Raw genomic sequence first — 23,665 nt, forward strand, 5'->3', positions numbered from 1 at the left:
AGACTATATTTAAAAATTATTCAAATTAAATTTCCCATTAGTATGGAGTCTGATAAAAGTTTACCACCTGGCACATGGCAGCAGCAAGGGTGATATCCTCACGTGCTTCCTTTAACAAGGAGATTAGGAAGGAGGTCCATCTGGGAAGAAGTGTTGCAGAGCCAATAAATGGATTGTCTTAAAAATGAATTAATTAATGAATGAATTAAGAGAATGAATGAATGAAGACAATAAAATGGATTGTCTTAAGCAACCAAGGACTGGTTTAGATTCGTCAAATCTGGGAACCTCACTGTATTCGCCTGCTCAGGCTGCTATAACAAAATATACCTTAGCTTGTGGTGGCTTAAACAACTAGCATATATTTCTCATAGTTCTGGAAGCTAGGGTGTCCAAGATGGACATGCTGGCACATTTTGTTCTGGTGAAGCCTCTGCAGAGAGCCACCTAGCTATGTCCTCAAACAGCAGAGAGAACGGTCTCTCCCTCTCTCTTCTCTTCTTAGAAAGTCCCTAACATCACATCATGTGGGCCCCACCCTCACAGCCTCCTCTAACCTAACTACTACCCAAAGACTCCATATCCAAATACCATCAGGTTGAGGATTAAGGTTTTAACATATGAGTTTGGGAGGAAGGCCATTCAGTCCATAGTGCTTACATTCTTAAAGATAGTTCATAGCGTTTTTTAAAAAGAACGTCCACAAAAGGATGCAAGCAGAAGGCAAAACCGGGTTAAAAGGAGAAAATTGGAACAAAAATAAATTAAAAGTGAGCTTGAGCCTTCTTGGCCTACTTTAATATATCCAACTCTGTGAGAAGAGTATCGAGTGTTGTTAGAATCCTGGTTACACGAAGCATTGCGGTTGTTCTGTGGATTTATATAAAAATGAAGTTGTATGCTTACGTCAGACTCTGCTTTGCTTTGAAAGAACATTTAACAATATAATATCTTTACTATACCGTCCCTTAAAATCGCACTAGTTTACATAATACCAAAATTTAGGAGTGGTGTGTTAGTGGGCCACCAAAGGGGGAATTATACATTCATCAAGCAAGAATAGTGATACCTGGGGATCTGGTAGTTAAAGCTGGCTGATTCTGGTGGCACCCTGTCATTCTCCCTCTGTCCTGAAACCCCAACAGCCTTGCCCCACTTCTTTGCAGAAATTTAATTGCCGGGAAATAAATGGAGGGCTGATTTGGAAGAAATTCATTACTTTTCCCAAATACACCACAGGGCGTTCTCCTGTGTATACTATCAAGTTACATAAATTATTGAAGCTGAACTACCCTTGTCAAAGTAAATGAACAAAATACACTTCATAGTGCAGAGTCCTTGATTTTATTACATTCATTTGCTAATTCACAAAACTCAGATCTGCGGTAAAAGAAGGCCAACAAATTGGTGCAGTGTGAAGAGCACCGAACTGGGAGTCAGACCACCTGGATTCTAGCTTCAGCTCCACTGGGAGCTGGCCAGGCGACTTTGGGCAAATGCCTTAGTCTCCTTGGGTTCCTGGTTTCTCATTTAGAGACATGGTGATCCCTCAGGACCTTTCCAGCTCTCATGTTTGTGAGTTTTCCTGCTCATTCCTATATATGTCCTATATATTATCCTAAAACTTTATAGCCATGAATGCAGCCTCACGCTATCTTCTTGAAAATAAGACAAACAAACCCAGTTCACACAGATGTACTCCTTCCAGTTTCTAGACTTCCGTTCCCTCGTGAGTCCTTTTGAACAAGGCTTTCATGTGCAAGGCTCCAGACTGTTCTTGAGGTCTCTGTCTGTTGGTCTTTCCCCAGCCTTCATCCAGATCCAACTATGTACTATTGCTTCCAGGTAACATTTCCTTTGCTTGGATTCCAGGACGGGATCCTCCCAGAGCTTTCCTTTTGCTTCCCTAAACTCTTCTCTGCAGACTTCTTTGTGGATTTCTCCTCATCGGCCAGTCCTCTCACTTTTAGAGTGCTCCAGCACATCACCCCCAGGTCTTTCTATCTACATACACTCTCAGAGCCTTCATGATCTCATTCACTCTCATGATTTTCAGTATCATCTACACATTGACATTTTCCAAATTTCTGTCTCCAGTCCCACCTTCCCTGACTCCAGACTTGCATGTTCCACCAACTCTTCAGCATCTCCATTTGGCCCTCTGGTAGGCATCTCGAACTTAATGTCACCAAAACTGAACTGATCTTTCCCTCCACACTTGCTCCTTCTCTCCTCTCCCCCTTGTCAATAAATGGTAACATGGTTCTTCCCCCTGATGGAAGCTGTCCTCGATGCCTCTTTTTTTGTCACACTCAACCCCAGTTCTCCCACAGACCCTGTTGGCGCTCCCTTCCAGATAGATCAAGGGCACACCACTCCTCACTTCTTCACTGCTATCACCCTGCCGCACGTTGCTCCCTGCCCTCTTTCACCTGCATTGTACAATAGCCTTCGTTTTGCCTGCTTCGTGTCTTGCTCCTTGGTGTCAGCCTTTGCTCTCTCCTATTCCTGTCATTTGTGCTGGCTTTTCCTCTAGATTTGTGCCTGGCTTGCATTCTCACCTCCTTGGTCTCTGCTCAAACGTACCTTATCAAGAAAGACCTAGGAGCAGCCGGGCAGCTCAGTTGGTTTAGCGTCCAAGTCTTGATTTCAGCTCAGGTCTTGATCTCAGTGTTGTGAGTTCAAGCCTTGCATTGGACTCCATGGTAGGTGTGGAGGCTACTTAAGAAATAAAGAAAGAAAGAGAGAGAGAGAGAGGAAGGAAGGAAGGAAGGAAGGAAGGAAAGAAAAGAAAGAAAAAAAAAAAAAAAGAGGGATGCTGGATGGCTCAGTCGGTTAAGCAGCTGCCTTCAGCTCAGGTCATGATCCCAGGGTCCTAGGATTGAGTCTTGCATCAGGCTCCTTGCTCGGCAGGGAGCCTGCTTCTCTTTCTCCCTCTGCCTGCTACTCTGCCTGCTTGTGCTCGCTCGCTCTCTCTCTCTCTCTCTGTCAGATAAATAAATAAAATCTTTTTAAAAAGAGAGACAGAAAAAAAAAGAGAGAGAAAAGAAAGCCTTCACTGATCTTCCTCCATCCCAGCATTCCAGTTTCTCTTCCCTGCTTTATTTTGCTTCATAACACTTAATGCTAGTTCATATACTTGTTTGTTTATCATCTGTCTCCCCCAAATGGAATCAACAAGAACAAGGATTTTTTTTTCGTTCTGGTTTATACACTGCAGGATTCCAAAATACCTAGAACAGTGTGGGGCTCCATAAATATTTCTCCAGTGAACGAATGAAAGAATGGCATGAAGGAAGTGCAAGATATGTTGTTTCCAACCCAAGTTCATTGTTCTAGATCAGAGAAATCTGAGCACGTGTATCAACCGCCCTGTGGCTCTGAAGGGAAGGCAGACCATGCTGTCATATGTGCGTATAAATCTTTGTTGATGTGTCTGTGGCTATTACCACTTGACATTTCAGAGACCAACATATACCATGATGTTTTATGGGCTGGACATCTGGAATTGCGTCTCAGTCTCTGTGTTTTACAAGGAAAGATTATAAAGAATCTATAAATATATAAATGGAAACTCTTTGTTCTGTCCACAGTGTCTTCTATTTTTACCGTCCCAAATGTAAGATTACAGCCAGAAGCTGGAGAAAGCATGCGGACCTTCGGGAAAAACAATAGTTATGGCAAAAGTCTATCAAATAGCAAGCACTGATGAGCACAGCATTCTCAAGAAAGCACAGGTAAGGTGACCTACTTTGCCTGGAAAGTAATAATGAGTAGACATTGAATAGATCTTTTAAATGGACTATTTCAGATTCCTCTTTTTCCCCCTACATGTCCTGTGAATCTCTTGTGTTCATTATGGCATTCAGCACAGATTCTACTGAGGACAGTACAGTTAGTCATATTTTCAGGTACCTAGTGGATCCTAGCCAAAACTGTATTTTATTTATGCAGTCATAAACAAACCATTTCACTTATAAGCAAATCATTTTAACTACTCATACATTCTTTGTTGAGGTTAGAAAAAGGTTGAACCGTGGGCTATATCTAAGTCACAGATCTGCTTTATTGGGTCCACACAATTTTTCAGATTTGTGGCTCTCATTTTTAAATGGAGAGAATTTTACACAAAGTCTGGATTCTTGGCTTTTTTTTTTTTTTTTCTTTTAAATCAGCAACTCTGGCACTACTGGGCTTACAGTCCTGCCAGAATTTTGTGTGTATAACTGAATCGTGGCTGCTTCCCTTGGGAAGAACATGTCTCCCTCGTTTAGCTCCGCTGCCATGTGGGCTACTTAGGCCACTTCTTTTTTTTTTTTTTTTAAGATTTTATTTATTTATTTGACAGACAGAGATCACAAGTAGGCAGAGAGGCAGGCAGAGAGAGAGAGGAGGAAGCAGGCTCCCCGCTGAGCAGAGAGCCCGATGCGGGGCTCGATCCCAGGACCCTGGGATCATGACCTGAGCCGAAAGCAGAGGCTTTAACCCACTGAGCCACCCAGGCGCCCCCTTAGCCCACTTCTGATTCCTCCCTGGCCCTTAGTACAGACCTTATCATGATGATGAAGTTTTTCTTTTTTTCCTGTTCGATTCCTTGACCCCTGCTCTTTTGTGGATAGGAAGCATCCTCTAAACAAGGCCATCTCTAGCCTGTTCTAGTCACACATGCTTTGCAGAAACAAGCAGAAGACAGCCACTTCTGAAAGGGCTGTGTCTTTGTGTCTTTATTGCCAGATGGAAATGTCTGGGTTTTCTTTCTTTTTTTTCTTTTTTTTTTTTTGGTGTTTTTTTTGGAATTTTATGCCTATATGTATCTTTCTGTTTAATGTAACATAACTCTGAAGCAAATAGAGAACACACTTTTTTGTGGGGAAGGCTTTTTATTTGCTAGTCCATATGTATGCCTTGCTCGTGTGGATATTCGGTAGTTAAATGTTCCAGTCAGTTGAAGGATATACACAGCATTGCAAGAGCCCCTCTTCCTTCTTCTTCTTAATAGGAAATATGTGAATAGGGCTGAATTGCCAGCATGGCAAAAAGAACAAATGAAACTGTCCCCCTTGTCTTGGGGGTGATGTACCACAACCTTGAGCTGTATGGGGGACTTCGCTGTTGCCTACATCAGTGTGCCTCTTGGGAATATGATGGTGATTTTTGAATGATGGAAATGAAAGATCCCCAGGTAAAATGTGGTGTATAAATGCCAGTCAGAAAATGTTACTGATAGACTTGCTGCTCCGTGCTTAAAAGTCTTCCTTCTTCAGGTTATTTCTCCCCATTGAATACAAATGTTACGTAGCACAAGTTCATTCCCTCCATAGTGTTTGTTATTCCCATTCTGAATTTCAGTTGGTCACACAAAGAGTTGGCTGAGTTACCTCCTGGTTCTGAGAATAGTTTTAATTCATGAGGTTTGTAGCATATGGTTTTTAAAAGTATTTAGGCTGCGTTACCATAATGAGGGTTCCTGGCTTTAGAAATACCACAGCCAATTCAGTAAAACAAAACCAAAGGTGGATTTCATTTGTTTTGCCTGAGCCTACCTAAACAGTCAAAGCTGCTCGAGGGTGCTTCAGGTCAGCTTCTCCTTGCAAAATCAAGTCAAGCTGACTGGACGGAAACACTGCCCGTAAGGTCTCAGGAATTGCTTATCAAAAAGAGGTTTGTAAAGAGCAGTCATCCTGGTTTTGAAGGCTTTTATGAAAATGTATTTTCTTTGCGGTCTATTTTTTGAGCTAGATTTAAGGTTATGCAGACTAATTCCTCTAGAATTATTTGATAATAATACATATATGTTCTCTTTGCGTTTTCTCCTTTTTACATCAACTTTTGAGGCTCTAATATTATCGTTTATGTTGCTTTCTTCCAAATCCAAATACCTCAGCTTGAGTCAACATTATATTGAGGAAACAGCTGGATTCTAAGAGTTTTCTGTCAGCCAGCAGAAAAATAAACCATTTTAATTTCTCACCTTTGTGGGTTTTTAATTTTACTCAAATGAGGCCATCTTAGAGATCAAATAATATAACCTCTATGTGGACCTACTACATCTGGGTGTGGAACTTATTCTGACCAATAGCTGAATATTAATGTCTGTATTGTAGATATGACAGAGCAAAAAGTCTACATAAATAAGAGCTTTTGTACAGAAAAACATGTAATTCCGTAGATTTTGGTTTTGTCATTGATGAATTAATTAACTGTTTTGAGCAGGCTGTGGCATGTTTAGTTTTTCTCAAATGTACTAATTCTGGGCTCTCTGTAAAGCCCAAAGGGATTGGGAAGAAGAGGGGTGGGAAAGAGGTTCAGGGCCCAACGAAGCTAAAACTGTAATCTAGCATTTCAGCCACATGTCTTTGGGGAGTCTCGGAAGTCAGGGTAAAAAGTGCATTGCTTCACTTCTCTTTTTGAGATGATGGAGAGCGGTTCTAAGTCCTAACTTTCCTCCTATACTTCAGTGCCAAATTGTTTCTAAACTTGCATACTAAGGTCACTTCAATTATTTAGTTAATAATACTGGATTTGCATAAAGTGGCCTTAGTGGAAAAAAACTAATGAGAAGCATTTTTCTTTGCAGCAGAAAGCAACTTTGGTTTCAGAGTCTTATAACCAAATTAAAAGAAAAGAAAACTCCCTGCACCTAAGTTAAAAATGGGTTAGGTGGGATGCCTGGGTGGCTCAGTGGGTTAAAGGCTCAGGTCATGATCCCAGAGTCCTGGGATCGAGCCCCACATAGGGCTCTCTGCTCAGCAGGGAGCTGCTTCCCGCCCCCCCCCCCCACTCCGCCTCTCTGCCTACTTGTCATCTCTGTCAAATAAATAAATAAAATCTTTAAAAAAAATTTTAAAAATGGGGTAGGTGCCACTAGATGGTCAAAATACTGTGCTTCCTTTGTGTTGTTATCCTCTAAAGATGTTAGTAGACTAATGCTTTCAGAGATTGTCCCTACTTTTTTTTTTTTTAAGATTTTATTCATTTATTTGACAGACAGAGATCACAAGTAGGCAGAGAAACAGGCAGAGAGAGAGAGAGGAGGAAGCAGGCTCCATGCTGAGCAGAGAGCCCGATGTGGGGCTCGATCCCAGGACACTGGGATCACGACCTGAGCTAAAGGCATAGGCTTTTTAACCCACTGAGCCACCCAGGCGCCCCATTGTCCCTACTCTTTTTATCAGCTTTGAAGGCTAAGACCATCCTAAAGTCTGAGAGAGCCTTAAAATGTGCACTGAAATTTTTCCCAAAGAAAAGACCAGAGTAGGGACTCCTGGGTGGCTCAGTTGGTTAAGTAGCTGCCTTCAGCTCAGGTCATGATCCCAGTGTCCTGGGATCGAGTCCCTCATCGGGCTCCTTGCTCGCCAGGGAGCCTGCTTCTCCCTCTGCCTCTGCCTACCACTCTGCCTGCCTGTGCTCGTGCTCTCTTTCTCTCCCTCTCTCTAACAAATAAATAAAATCTTTAAAAAAGAAAAGAAAAGAAAAGACCAGAGCCATTAAATACCACATCCATTTGTATCACTCATATTTGCATCCAGGAATCCCAAACACGCACCTATGCTGAGCTTAATTTTCCAGTCATTCTAAATTGAGATAGGAACTGACTGTCACTCTGTCTACTCCTTTTGCTGAATACAGGGGTAAGAAAGACCCTCTGGCATTATTATCTGAACATTAGTAAAGCAGGTGTTCTCACGCCCTGGGGAGTTTTTAAAATCGGAAGTTCCTGGGGTCCATGAATCCACTTTGAAGAGGACGCCAGAGGATGTTAATGCAGGTAGCCCTTAAACCACATATTATGAAATCTTCAGTAAATATTTGAGAACTGTATGTTTATGAAATAAAATAATCAACTAAAGACAGAATAGGAAAATCCATCCGTTTCCTTCCTTTCCCTATTCTTTTAAGGAAGAATACCGCAGTTACACCATCCAACATGGTAACCCCCTAGCCCCTAGCTAGTGTGCTCTTTCCATTTAATTTTTAATTAATTAAAATTAAATCAGAATTTTGTTTCCTCAGTAGCAGAACCCCATCTCAAGTGCTCATTAGCTCCACATGACTCGTGGCCACTTACTGGGGACAGGGCAGACACAGAGCCTCTCCAGTGTCACACAACACTCTTCTGGACAGCCCTGGTGAAGCCCATTTACCCTGCCTGCCTTGTAAAAGGAATCAGGAAAATTAAACGGCATTCAATCAGGAAAACTATGTTTCGGTTCTAGACGATAGCCGTCTAAGAGAAGCTTGAAAGGTGTAAGGAAGGGACGCCTTCAAGTGAGAAGACAGGTGGCAGAGTGAGAGGGACAGAGACAGCATTGAGAATGACAGGAAGGGCTGTGCCGCAGGAACAGGAGAGACCACGAGGGAGTGGGTGTTGGGATCTTACAGAGGAAGGAGACACGGTCAGGTTTCTTCAGTTAACAGTGGTCTTTGTTGAGGTTGCTTTGGGAAATTAGGCAGAACAAGGCTGACAGCCTACGCAGCTGCACAGACGGGCCTCACAAAGACTGGGCGTCCTTCAAAATCCAACGCAAGCCTTACTTTGTCTACCACCTGATCCACTATCTGAGCTCTGGTTACTGCTCCTGCAGTAGCCACCAGCTCTTGCTGTCCTCTGTGCTGTGACGTTATGGCAGCTCGCTTTTTCCAGCTGTGCCTCTGCTAACATTTTCCTCTTTTCTTCATCTCATGGCTTCCGCTGGCCCGTTTCTGCTTATTCATGAATCCTGCTTATTGTCATTTCCCTTCATCCCTCTGTTTCAGGGATAGTCTATCAGTGAGCTCTTTTCCTCAGATTCCAACCCTCCTCGGGAGCAGCTCTGATTGGTGTAGGCATCCTCATGAAGCAGAAAGCAAAGCTTTGAGCTAGGCTGTTGTGTCAATCCAATCACTCCATAAGCTGCTGACTGACTAGATTGCCCTGGGCCCAGCACAGAGCCCTGATCCCTTCTGCTGAGCTGTGAACAGGGCCAGTCTTTTCTCAAGGAACCCCTCAGGAGAGAGCTCTGGGTTTAGCAGTCTCTGAAGCTTCTACAAAGTAAGGAGTATAGCCAGAAGGCACCTTGCCTGGCCTGTACATTACCAAGGAAAAAAAATCAAACAAGTACAGAGGGAAATTCCAATTTTAATGGCATAACAGCATTCTCATTGTGTGATATTTTTGACGAAAGGTCTTTTTAAGCCATGTTGCATTTTCTCAACTACAGACACAAAAGGAGATAATACTTATTAACACTTAGCACAGTGTAAGAAATTCGGGTATTAGTTGTAGCTTTCCTTTAGCAGCAGGAAGTTTTCTGGTTTTTTCCCTGCAATAACTTATTTTCTGCGTGATCCTATGGATTTTTTTCCCTATCAATGACTACAGTTTTATTATCTCTGTTGTCTCATGCGGTTGACAATAGTTGTGGAAGTAACAGGCAGAGGAGGAAACAAACCTGAGTGTTCTTCACAGGTTTTAACTGGAAGAATCCCTGGTTTTTGTCATTACTCCTACATTGCTGCAGACGAAAAAATACATCTCATTTGGGGAAATTGAGGGTGCTGTGAACCACAAATGCATAATGCATGTTATGAACACCAGATTGAGAAGAGGCTGGAATGTTGGCGGTTTGCTTTCCCCACCCCATCTCCACCCCCCTTTCCTTTAGCTTCCCTTAGACTCTGGAGAGTCTATTATCTCCTCTAAACTCGGATGCAAAATAGTAGGCTAAGGGTGCTTGTCCCTTCTCTTCTCTCCCTTCCATCTTGTCCTTCCACCCTTGCCTCTCCTTGTGTCTCCTCTGATCTGTACCCTACATCACCACCACCAACCCTATGAATGGATTAGCAAAGGACTTGAAGGCCATTACTATCTAAATCTGCTTAATTATGTCCTGGGATTGTCACAAAGCAGAATGAAAATAAAGTTAAGTATATCATGCTTCCCAGGGTACATATTTTTAAGTATTTTTTTTAGATTGACATAATTTCAGACTTCTAGAATAGTTGCAAGAAGAGTACAAAGAAGTCCTGTTACCCTTCACCTACTTTCCAGTGTTTGCATTCTACTACATTTGCTTTATCATATTCATTGTCTCTCCATCCTTCCGTCTCCTGCTGTCTCTAATACACACACACACACACGCACGCACACGCACACGTGTATATACACATTGTTTTTCTTTTTTTTTTTTTTTAAGATTTTATTCATTTGACAGAGATCACAAGTAGGCAGAGAGGCAGACAGAGAGAGAGGGAAGCAGGCTCCCCACTGAGCAGAGAGCCCGATGTGGGACTCGATCCTGGGACCCTGAAACCATGACCTGAGCCGAAGGCAGCGGCTTAACCCACTGAGCCACCCAGGCGCCCTACACATTGTTTTTCTAAACCATTGTTTTTACTTACATGATGCTCCAATACCTTTAAATATTTCAATGTGCTTTTCTTAAAACCAGAATTCAGAGTGATATTTTTAAATTAAAAAAAAAAAATTTTGCTTTTTGCCCTTGCTTTTTGTTTTCCTTTCTCTGAGAGTTTTTAAAAGCAAAATGGCTAAAAGGGAAGAAACTGGTGTGATGCTCCACAAATTGGTTCATCAGTCCATGGATGCTCAAAAATTAGCTGTATCTCTGTGATTCGATTTTCCAGGTCAGATGAGCTTTCAAATTGTGGAGTGAGGGTGGGGGGAGGCACTGCAACTGGCATCTTCTGTCTTTTTACAACCCAAATTAATTTCTTAGGGACTATTTAGCCAGCAGCATCATATGAATGAAGCTTTCTTATCAGTGATGGGCACAAGATGTGATATGGCTAGTAAGCAAGATATCTATTAGAATGCTTGGCCAAACTATTACGAAGTTAGCAGTCACATATAACAAGTAGTTATAATCAGTTCAGGTGCTCTATTTTTCCCTTTCATTTAATGTTGATTCTTATGAATTTGGGATACAGAGGGAATCGTCTATGCCCTAAGTGCACTATATTGTATTATTAATACCAGGATAGCAGCTGAGTCCCACTAGACAGTCTTTGTGGTCTGCGGATGCTCTAAGAAGTGTCTGAGCATAAAAGGAGGCTGTTTGAGTTGAAGTGGGCTGATGGTCTGGGATGACATTTGAATGCATAGAGGACAATGTCTAAATAACAGTGTCGAGAAGGGAAGGCGAAAAGAAGCTTGAAACTGTTCCCATTGTCCCACAGATGCTCATCACTCCTCCTGAGATATTCCTCACGTGGAAGCTTTGTCCAGGTAGAAACAGGGAGTGGGATCAGGGAGGGATAGACCCTAGGACCCTGGGACAAAAGCCAGGGATTCAGGTCCTTAGGCACATTAAAATTCCCGAGATAGCAAATGTAATGAAAACTGCAACCCGAATGTATTTCAAGTCTTACAGAGTTAAACATTTTAGCGAAATTATTACAAGTATATTTAACAAAATGTTTGCAATACTCTGAGATGCTTCTATGAATAAAGCTTTTAAGAACATCAAATTGCTTGTGCAAATGAATAATTTACTGAGTCTCTTTTGGAATTTAGGGTAGCTGTTTCCTTTACCAATGCGTGTGCGCACACACATGTACACACACACACACACACACACACACTGTACACTCACACAGCCAAGAAGAATAATTTTTCAACAGTCCTAGAGTTGTTAGGATAACATCACAGATTAGTCAAAGGATTATTTTTCCACCCAAGGAAACAATGTACAAAGTCTAAGATAAAAACAATACCAAAGTTGCAGAAATTGATGGAAATTTATCTCAGAGTAGATTTCACCACATATGCCAAGCATGGAATCAAGTACTGCACCGTTAACTTCCATATTGGGTGAATTTTTTTTTCCTTTAAATTATCCCTATTCTCTTAATGTAGTTTGCATTATGTATAGTGCCCTTGGATTTTTAATTGCTCCAGATTATCATTTTCAATGCAATTAGTAAAATGCCCTCAATTACATATAATAATTACTATAAATGGGGCTATTGGCCTAATTACTATTAATGGGGAAAGATGTGTGATTATCATGTGCAATTAAGTCATGTACAGTATTTATTTTACATTATTACATACAGTGGTGTAATGATAACACATAATTATATTGTATCATTCCTTGGTCAACAAATCCCATTCATACTGAGATACCTAGAGTGGTGATCCGTGTACTGGATCTCTCTTTCTAAAGTAATTGGGTTATTCCGTAGGCTGGGAACTCACTAAATAAACTGTGCGCAGCAAGAAAAAAATCTGGAAGGAAAAAATTATTTTATCTCCATTAATTAGGAATGCCCAGATTATCCTCTGTTGTCAGTGTTAAATCCTCCCTGAGCACAAAGCCAGCCTCCACCATACCTGTTTGTTTTTATGTAAATGGGTAAAAATCAACACCCCTAAATGGCAGTGTTTAAAATATGCCTGGAAAAAAAAAAGAGGTCCTTTCTTCATTGTAGCAAACATGATATTCATCCTTAGTTTACAAATAAATGCACACTTAACAAGCTTATAGCACATAATGAATTCTGCAAAGGATGCTGTTTGGCAGAGTGGGATTATGAGAATTGCATATTGATAGTGGCAGGAGAAGTAAATCTATTTTCTCTGCTAAAGGTAGGGTGTTCTTGTGTTCTCTAGAAACTGGCACATCTCAGAGGTGTTGCTCTCAAAATGATCTCAGGATGGAAGGAAATCAGTAATTACAGAGCCAGGCATTCAGTTGTGTCCTAATTTTCCCACCAGTTTTTCAGTTTTTCAGCTACCTCAGAGACTTAAAGTATTCTCATTAGGTAGCTGCAGAGGCAACCGCTTGCCTACTCCCTCATTCTCTCCTTCGCATTTCCTTTTTTTTTTTTCTCCTCCATTCCTGCCTTGGGAGTGACTGTGAAGATCATTTGCTGGAATGATTGGCAGGTTAGAGGATTCGATCAGATGAGTTCCTCTTAGTGCAGGTCAAAAAGGCTAGTTAGCAGGAGCTGTCGAAAAATGCCAGCAGCATTCGAAATGGGAAATGTCATGACTTCGAGGCAGGGGGTGCCACCTGGAACAGAAAGCCCCCAGCTCATTAGCAAGTTACAGGATGTGGGCTTAACTGGAGGGAGCAGAGAAGGAAAGATAATACCCAATAGGGAAAATGATTGTGAAGTGGAATTGATTTCATGTATAATTTGTTTATCACTAGAGGGGACAAATGCTGTCCTTCTGACATGAGCAGAGGAGTATGGACTATGAATGAAGCAACTTAGCATAATCTCCAGGTTGAGCTTCGGATTTGAAGAACGCAAACTTCTTTATTCTTAACTGTGGAAATGATCAGGTCATGTTACATTAATTAAAGCTGACATACTCTCAAATGTTTTATCTGGGCAATTGTGGCAATTCAACAGAAATGGATAGAGATGGGCAACTTCAGAAAAGAAGAATGATTTATTTTTTTTTCCCCTCTGCTGCCATGGAAGACTAGCTCAGTTGCATACTGAATTATAACAGAGCTTGTGTTTATCGTCAGTGGTTAGCTAGGCTGCGTAAATCAAACCAGGGTTCTCGATTCTCCTGCAATCTAATTTATACAAGAGAGCATTTGCCCTTTGGGAGATGTAGTTCTAATCCATGTGAAAATATGTATGTGTATTTTAGAATATGTCTGTATCATATTTAGGTATAATGTTAAATTTTTAATTTTTTTTTAAAGGGGAAGCTCTCCGATCTCATTACTGCCCGGTTGTCAGTTCATCTAGAATTTGATATTTTGCCATAAAGTCAACAACTTACGGTAGCCATAGTTACAGACAAAATAAACCAAAAAGGTGTCCTTACAGGAAAAATTAATCTGTAGTTTATAAAAAGAGAATGTAATGGCAAAACAGAAAAGAATTTTGCCTCACATATATTCAGACTGAACTCCAAATTGAAAGGCTCCAGTATTTCTACAATGTATGAAATAAGCTTCAGCATAAAGCCTTTCCCTACATAAATTCCATCAGAAAATGTATTTTCTTTTGATAAGAAACTTTTACGATATCATTTATCTTTTACTTGGAGATCTTCATCTTGTTATTTTAAGTCACAAATGCCACAGCTGCAAGTCTTTCTGGGTGTTTACTAAAGGATGTTTACTCAGAGTCCAGATTTTGGTTCAAGCATGTATTTTCAAAATGTCTTTGCCTTGAGTTTCTCCTTTCTCTTAAATATTGAACGCTTTTATGGGTAGTTATGAAATAGCCAATGCTTGTTTTATCAAACAGTCTCAGACTGCTGTCTTAAGTGACTAGGAATCTTAAAACCTCATAGTCAAAAAACACTGGTGGAAAATTCATTCTGTTCTGTATTCAGCATAAAAAGCTTAGCATTAAGCTACTGAATATAGCTGTCAAGATATACTGCATTAGTTTTGTTAAATCTAAAACTTTAAACATCAGCGTGAGTCCACTCATCCCCTCATTTGAGAGTTTTATTGTGTGGTCCAGAAGCTGGCCTTTGAAAAAAATCTAGGAAATACTATTTGAAATGGTTCATCTAAAGTTAAGGTTTTTTTTTTTTTTTTTTTTATTCTGCTGCAGTCACTCAGTTTGTTAATAACTGACAGATGGGTTGTTTGTTTGTTTTTTTAATTCTGCCAGTCAGTTTGTTAGTAACTGACAGAGGTATTCAAAAAAATGAATAAATCAATTATTTTGAGAGGAAGGATTGTCAAAAAAAAATTTTTGTAAGAGAATCGAGTCTGGTCATCCATAAGTCGGTTTCCCATTGTTCAGACTGGCTTTTTAGCTAAGATGCCCTTATACCTCTCGAGATGGGCAAGCCGGAGGTGTCTGGCCATGCGGACGGGAGGTGAAGGTAGTGCTTGTGTCCATATCTGGTCTCATCCGCCATCCTTCTTTCTGTTCCCTGCCTTCAACTTGGCCTTCCACAGTCAGCTCTGCAATCACAGACTGTATAGAATCTCTACTCTTTTGTATTCTTCTCAATTAATCTTTCTATTAACTAAAATAGTATTTGTTTCACATTGGTATTCGTGTATTTGTAATTTCCTTTGCTGAATATGTTCACTGCTCTATAGATTGAGTGACCTTGTTGTTAAAAGTTTCACCTTCAGTTTCACCTTTACCCCTCAGATAAGGTCTCCGCAGATAAGGCATCCTTATAACTGTTCTCTGTATCAGCAGTTCTCACAGTGTGGTCTCTATACCCTAGGGATCCCCAGAGGCTCCATGGGGGTCAAGATTGTTTGCATAATAAAACTAAGATGTCCTTTGCCTTTTGCACTGAGGACATTTCCAGTAGTGGTGCAAAAGCAATGGGTCAGCATGAATTAAGGCAGGGGCACCAAACTGAATTTGTAGGTACTAGTTTTTGGTGTGTGGTTTTTGGTTTTTGCGTGTGTGTGTTTTGGGGGTTTGGGGTTTTTTTTGTTTTTGTTTTTTTGGTTTTGTTATTTTTTTTAGTTTTTTTGGTGTTTTGGGGGGGGAGATTGGTGTTTTGTTTTACCACTTCACAGTGGTCAGTGTTTTTCAAAGGCAGTTTCACTTAATAATGTCTTCCATGAAGAAGTAAAAATTATTCATTTTCTTAAACCTCTCACTTTGAGCAAATGTCTTAATATTCTGTGGGACTAACCGGGAAGTTGGCATAAGCCACGTCCATGTTCCAAATTGCTGTGGTTGTCTCAAGGAGAAGCTCTGGTGCAGGTGTTTGAGTTGCAGGGTTTACTAGCTGTTTTTCTTCCTGGGATTTTCTCAGACATGATTTTCTCAAACATGAACAAAAAGTGAGTCTGTCACCCAAGGAAGATAATTGACCGCTTTTGCTATCAATGATAAAATTAAAGCTTTCAATAGAAAATTAGAACTTGGGGAAACTTGTAAACCTTATCTGTCCCCGTGAGCTTGATAGTTCCCAAACACACTTCTCAGGTAAAGTGGATGGTGATATAAGCAAATGTGATTTTTTTATATTATATAGTGAAATATGTCAATGTTTGAAAATTTCTAAAAACATTGAATCCATATTTTCCAAATGATCAATGCATGATTTTAGAAAATCACTACATGGATAAAATAGTCACTGGAAATATGAAATAAACCAATAGATTTAAAATAAGGAACATGAAGAATTCATTGATACCATTTTAGATTTCCCAGTACCACTGACCCTTTAGAAATTACCACTTGTTGGGGCACCTGGGTGGCTCAGTCAGTTAAGCATCTGCCTTCGGTCCAGGTCATATCTTGGGGGCCTGGTATCGAGTTCCACATCGGGCTCCCCGCGCAGAGGAGAGTCCGCTTCTCCCTCTGTCCCTTCCTCCCACTCGTGCTCTCACTCGCTCACACTCTCTCTCAAATAAATAAACAAAACCTTAAAAAAAAAAAAAAGAAATTATTGCCTGTTGAGTTTTGTTGTAATATAAAAGAATATATATCCATGATTATCTGAAAGGGCTATTAAAATACTTTTTTCTCTTCCAACTATATATCTGTGAGAGGCCACATTTTCTTCAGTTGCTTCAACCAATGTAGTATATCATAGGACAGATTAAATACAGAAGCAGATATGAGAATCCAGCTGTTTTATATCAGCTGGACATTTTTAAAAAGATTTGCATAGCTGTAAAGCAGTGCCACCGCCTCACTAATTCTGCTTGGAAAATATAGTTATTTTTTATTAAAATAATATCTAATGTCAGCACAGTGGGTTTTTAATGAACTAATAAATTAATATTTTAAATTATCAATTTTATTTTCAAATATGGTAAATATCAATAACTATAATCCATATATACAAAAGATCTTTGAGGATCCTCTATAATTTTTTTAAAGACTTATTTATTTTAGAGAGAGAGGGTGTGCATATACATAAGTGTGGGGAGGGGCAGATGGAGAACAAGAGAAGCAGACTCCTTGCTGAATGTGGAGCCCAAGGGAGACCCTGAGATCCTGATCTGAGCCTAAATCAAGAGTCAGTTGCTTAACCTACTGAGCCACCCAGGTGCCCCTGCGGGGCTTCTGTAATTTTTAATAGTATAAAGTGTCCTTAACAGCCAAAAAATGTGAGAGCCACTACTCTATATCAGCAGTGCCATTCATTAACTTTAACATGCTAATTATATGGGTAATATTTTTCCCCTTTGAATAAATTGCTATTCAGTGCAATCTTTTTCTTTATAAAGTTATCCCAGTTCAGTGCAATCTGTTTTCTTTACAAAGTTATCCCAGTTCTAACCATCTAATTGAATATCTGTTTTTCAATTTATGATGGGTATAAATCCTTATTCTTGTGTTCACACATGCCATCTGAAAATTATAGTAGAGTACCATTTACTATGCCCCTGAAGATTAGTAGACCAATTCCTTTTTTTTTTTTTAAGTTTGTATTTATTTATTTGAGAGAGCGAGAGAGCATGTGCACAAGCTGGGGGCGGTGGGGCAGAGGGAGAGGAAGAAGCAGGCTCCTGCTGAGCAGGGCCCTGATGAGGGGCTCAATACCAGAACCCCAGGATCACCACCTGAGCCAAAGGCAGATGCTTAACATACTGCTGAGCCACCCAGGCCCCCCTAGTAGGCCAGTTTTTAAAAGAATTTTTCTATATATTAGTTTTTTGGACTGTAGCTTTCCCTTTTCTATACACATTAGTTTTGACCTCACAGGGAGAGGCTCTGATTAGAAGACCGTAAAGCATCAGGCCAGTTCACACAGCTTGTGCCTAGGACTCAAGAGGACTGTCGGGACGGCACCCAGGGCAGACTCACTGTAAATTTAACTTTTTTCAGGAGAATGAACTCTGGTCCTTCCCCACTCACTGCTGTGAGGTAACTTGGAGAAATCTGGGTTCATTTGGGGGTTCAGAATTGAAAAGTAACTGCTCAGCACGAGTAGTCATCAGATTAGGGTTGTGTTTTTTTAACTCTTTATTTTGAAATACTGTTAAATTTACAGGAGAGTTACAAACCAGTGCAGAAAGCTATACCCTTCACCTAATTTTTTTTTTTTTAAGATTTTATTTATTTGACAGACAGAGATCACAAGTAGAGAGGCAGGCAGAGAGGGCGGTGGGGGGGGGGGGGGCAGGCTCCCTGCTGAGTAGAGAACCCAATGCAGGACTTGATCCCAGGACCCTGGGATCATGACCTGAGCCGAAGGCAGAGGCTTTAACCCACTGAGCCACCCAGGCGCCCACCCTTCACCTAACTTCTAATATTAACAACTTTTATAACCATGGTACGTTTATCAACTTAAGCCATCAATGTAGGTACCAAACTAATAATTAAACTACAACTATATTTGTAGTGCACCTGTTTTCATACTTTCTGTCTTGTGTTCCTGGAGCCCATACAGAGTAGCACATTAATCATATCTCCTTACTCCCATCTGGTCTCTATGAAACTATGATAGTTTCTCAATATTCTCTTGTTTTTCGTGGCCTTGATTCTTTCAAAGAATACTGTTCAGATATTTTGTAGAACGTCCCTCATGATGTTGTCTCATGGTGACGGATTTCAGGGAAGAGTACCACCCACATGAAGTGCTCTTCCCCTCACATCATGTCAGGAAGTACATGATGTCCATAAGCCTGATCACCGGCCATGTTGACCTTGATCACTAGATTAAGATAGGTGAGGTTTTAAAGCCACTGTGACATTTAGCAAGTAAAATCAGAGAAGCAGGAAATCTGGGACAGGTTATCAATCAGATGGAAGGAATTCAATATGAGTTCCTGAACTGAGGACAAATCAGGAGAGGCGGGGAAAATGATTCTTAAGGGACAAACCTTCCAACTGAAAATGGGTAGAAATGGAGAGGAGTCACTGGCAGAGAGGACAGTTGTCTGAGTTAGGAATCAGAGATGTTCTATCTTCTGACTTATGATCAGTTATAGAATTTAGCAACATGTCTGACTGTGAAATATATTTCATGAACATGAATAAATATCTAGCTGTTTTGTACATGCTGGGAATAAAACCAAGTTTCAGCCCCTCTGTACTGAAGTCTCCTATGATTTGTCTGTCTTCCCCACTAGAATCTAAATCTCAGCCTACAGGAGTTTGGTGACATTTTATCCCCATTTCACAATTTTATCTCCATTTCCTAGTATGACACATAATTTAAGCTCATTAAATATTTTTAAAATGTTGACCGAATTAGTGAATATCCAGCTAACTTACCATACCACAATCTCCTGTTCTTTCAGCAAATATTTTTTTAGTAGCCATTATATGGTGCTATTGTAGGAAGGAGTGAATAACACAGTTTCTAGCTTAAAGACCCTCACCATTTAGAGACATAGAAAAGAACATTTAAATTTCAGGATGATGAAGGCTGTGGTAGGAGGTGGCATGAAGCTACGTGGGGGAGATGAGGTAAAAATTAATTCTGCCAGCAGAGCTTGGAAAGGTCTCACAATGGAAGAGATTTTGAGCCACGAGAGGAATTCTATTTTCCATGGACAAGAAGGAGGAGAAGGGTGTTGTCTCACAGAGGAAACACTGAGAGCCAAGTCATGTCACAAAGTGTAGCATAGGGAATGGACTGTAAAGCCAAAAAGCATGGATAGGAGGAGTGAGAAGGGACAGAACCGAAAACAGAATCTGAAGCTGGGTTGTGAAGGGTCTGGAATGACATGCTAGAGAGTTTGGATTTTAATGTGATTGCCCATGGGGAAATACATACAACTTCCTGGTCAATACAAAAGAATCAAAACATCTTTTTTTTTTTTAAATAAAGATTTTATTTATTTATTTGACAGAATGAGAGAGAGGGAGAGCATGAGAGGGTCAGGGGGAGAAGCAGATACCCTGCTGAGCAGGGATCCTGATGCAGGACTCGATCCTGGGATTCCAGGATCATGACCTGAGCTGAAGTCAGTCGCTTAACCAAGTGAGCCACCCAGGCGCCCAAGAATTAAAACATCTTAAAGCTGGGAAGATCCTTTAGAGATCATAAAACAACTTGAAAGAAGATGCAGTGTTTTTTTTTCTTTGAACTTCTTATTATGATAAGTCATGTCTTGACAGTAAGTAAAGAAAATGCATAAAATTCCATTGATAGTTACATCTAACATGTATTAGAATATTAGAAATTTAACCAATATTTACGCTTCTTTTTGACTGAAATCTATTCATCCTTCAGCCCTGTAATTCTGTGAATCTATTACAGGTATAATTCCTTTAGTATACATTTTTCTATATGTACATAACATGTCTCTTGGAAAGTTATGCATGAATAATTTTAGTTGAAATGGTATGCCTTCTCTGCTTACATATCTTTTTGTGAAGTGAATAATGACTCCCTTAATTTAAGTTTTATGAATAGGTAGATTTTCAATGTGAAATTTAGAGGAAATAAAACTAAGACATGAGATAACTAGTTTTCCAGGGATAAAAATTTAAGACCGTTTCTTTTGTAGTATTGTAATAATTTTGAATGGTGACAGATGGCAACTATACTGAGCATTTCATATATATAGAGAGAGAGCAAGACATATACATACACACACACATATATATATATATACATATACTTATATAAGATATGTATTTATGTGGAATTGCTGTATTGTACACCTGAAACTAATCTAATATTGCTTATCAGCTATACTTCAACCAATTACTTAAAACCACCTAATATTTAGTAACACAATAACATTTTTTATCATAACGACATAGTAACAGAGAAAAATATGTTAAAACAACTAACATAAGACAGATTAAATATAAATTAGAATGGATGACTTAAGTATTTTTATAAGAAATTATTGAGTAGATTAAAGTATACCAAACTAAATGGAAAATTACGACAGCCTTAAAAATTATAGTCATAAAAGTAATGAACATGCAGAAGTACGTGGGATAATGTAAAAAAAGTAGAACGTTCTGCTTTTATATATATAAAACTTAGGTGTAAGGAAAAATGGCAAGGGAAAGACAATTAAATCGGTATATCCCTGGTTTATCAGAGAAAAATGGATTTACAAACTATTGCATAACTAGAAAAGTTAGTTTATTTACAGTTTTATAGCCATGGTAGGTTCTGGTTCTCACTGTAAGTCCGACTGCAGAGCCATCTTGAATGGGTCCCAGCTCTTTGATGTTCTCTCAGTACCAGACTTTCTTCTGTAGATAGTAGCATATGATGAAGAGTCAAACACCAAGCCAAATAAACTCATTTATAAACACAGAGCATTTCATAATTTCAAGTATTTTCTATTACTCCTAAGAAGTGCTGGTAAATTAACAATAGAAATAGCGGTGTCCAGATGATTAAGGAACAGCATGGAAATGTCTTTTAGCCAAAGCAAGTAGAAGAGCTAAAGTAATCACATCAGAATAAAGATTTGAAATTCCAGATTCTTCACCTTCTGCTTATCTGAATAAATTTTTCAAAAGGCTATTTTGAATCTTTTTTAATGGAAGATTGTCTCCTTCCCTATGCCAAGACTAATGGCACAACATTGTTCTGTGTGTTGAGAGCATGGAGACATTGCAAGAAAGCCATGACTGTTTCATAGTTAAATTCGTTTAACTACAGCTCAACAGCTCATGGCTGATGGAAAGTCTTTGAGGTAAATAATGTATCACCTCACCTCATCCCCAAAACTTCTGATTATGATAGCATTGGTCTGCCTGCAAGAACGTAGTACAGTCTTCAGTAGTCCACTGACCACTTGCCAGGGCCCAAAATATTTGCAAGAGGTCAGAAATAAAGATTCTTGAACTTACCTCTGTCTTGTCTTCAGCTTAAGGATAAAAAAGAAAGGCTGGTGAGACAAAAGCATTACCTTTTATTTGTACCTTTTATCTATAATGCAGGGTAAAAATAGATTTTGAGAAGAAAAATATGTAAGTGAAGAAAAATGCCTCTGTAGAATTTTTGTATCATGTGTCTACACAAACATACACATTTACATTTATACATGTTTATGTATTTGTGTCAAGGAAACAATTTGTTTGATTTTTAATTCTTTCTCACTTTCTTTGTGACTTCCCATGTGATACTTTACCATTCAGTAAACTTTGCTTTTTGAACTGTTTTCTGTAGTTTCTCATTTCTACCTTCATTCCATCTCTTGGCTCGAAATATTCCCTGGGAGGAGGGAAAAAAGAAAAGTGTATGTGTGTGGTGGGGGGCAGCTGCGTGGGGTGGAAAGAAGGCAGAGGGAGGGAGACTGCTGAGGGGGAAAAAAGATTTAAATGAGAACTAGAATGAATGCCTCACTTGTTGGCTTTTAGCACAATTACCATACCTTAGGAAATATGCAGGGAATAGTTAATTACGACTAAATGAGCCCCTTTTAGAGGCAGTGGTGGGCCCAGGGAGCCGACTGTCAGAGCGTTGAAGGATGTTGAATTGGAAGGCTGGTCTCCGTGTCAGGCAGGCGATGGTCTGCCGGGGAAGCCAGACAGAGAAAAGATAGCTGGGTGAGAGTAGCCTCAGACAAGGGAGCCACGGATGGCATTTGCATACTTCTCCTGCAAAGGGGGTTTAATCCAAAGAAAGGAGGAGATTTCAGTATTGTCAGGCAGGCTTTGTTCGGGGTGGAGAGCAGAAGGAAATCTGAAGGGGCCTTTCTCAAAGCCTGGGTCTCAGCCTTGAGGTTGTTCTTGTCAAGTTATGTTCTTGAGGGTTGTTTGCACACTATTGTCTGTTTGAAGATCTTCTAAACCCAAAGGGCTCAAAGTATCCCCCTTTGCCAGCACAAAGAAGGGAATTTGTGTGGTAAAAATGACTCGTGTTGCAAACTGAACCCAAGCACCCTTTGTTCTTGCACAAAATACTCTGAAGTTCGGAGGATATCTTTTCGAGCCACACGGAGTGAGTCACGCCATGAACGGGTTTGCAGGCTAGAAAACAAGGTGAAACCAACCCATGGTTGTGTCTTTCTTTGCCAGCTCAAAGAAGTCCTTAACATAATTCCCCCAAAAAGATGGCTCAGGAAAATGTGGCAGATTAAAAAAACAATTGTTTGATTGCGATGTATCGTTGTCGTCCCATTTCTTCACAGAATTTTCTGAGATTGGAGTGTTTAAGTCTAAAGTTGAGGCAAATTGCTTGGACCATTAAGCAGAAAGTTTTCTTGCCACCTGAGCAACCTTATCTTTTCTCTGGCAACGCGAGCTTATGATTGTGATGTGTGTCTGGTTGTCAAAAGTATGCCTCATTTTATAAACTGTGGTGGACTGTGGAGTATTCGATGGTCTATCCTTCAGGGGAACTTTTTCTAACAGTCCACACATTTATAGTGAGGCACGTGTAGATGCAGTACCTGCTTATGTAATAAATCGGCATGATATTTACGGGTCAGAAACCAGGACTTGTTTCAGCTGCACTCGTTGGTGTGAGCCTAAGTGCCCATAATCCTTACAGTTCAGGAAAGTAGGTACTAAAACTCGGAATCTGAGTTTTAAAAAATGACAGTGTACTTGTCTATAAGGGTAGTGTGGGCAGTTGTGAGTGCCTTTTAAATTTGCCCTCTGTGTGGAGCTTAATGCTTCAGAAAATGTGGGTTTTATATGTGTGTGTGTGTGTGTGTGTGTGTGTGTGTGTGTTTATTGATTATATTATTTTATTCTATATTATATTTATATATTATATTTCAATCTGTGTGTATTATATATGATATAATATATAATATTAATATATTCTCTATATATTTCAAAACATACAAACTAAATGTGGCTTTATAGCTAATTAAGCAAGATA

General features: G+C 39.9%; 1 protein-coding gene across 1 annotated transcript in view; it reads left to right on the top strand.

The window, feature by feature from the left end:
* The window catches only part of CDK14 (cyclin dependent kinase 14), a 582,239-nt gene that overhangs the window by 497,992 nt on the left and 60,582 nt on the right, over positions 1-23,665 (top strand). The window contains exon 14 of the mRNA XM_080818397.1: positions 3,594-3,737. Within this exon, the coding sequence (XP_080674523.1) occupies positions 3,594-3,709 (116 nt within the window). The 3' untranslated portion in view covers positions 3,710-3,737. The remainder of the gene's footprint in view (positions 1-3,593; positions 3,738-23,665) is intronic.

Source organism: Martes martes (assembly GCF_963455335.1).
Source record: "Martes martes genome assembly, chromosome: 11".
NCBI lineage: Eukaryota > Metazoa > Chordata > Mammalia > Carnivora > Mustelidae > Martes > Martes martes.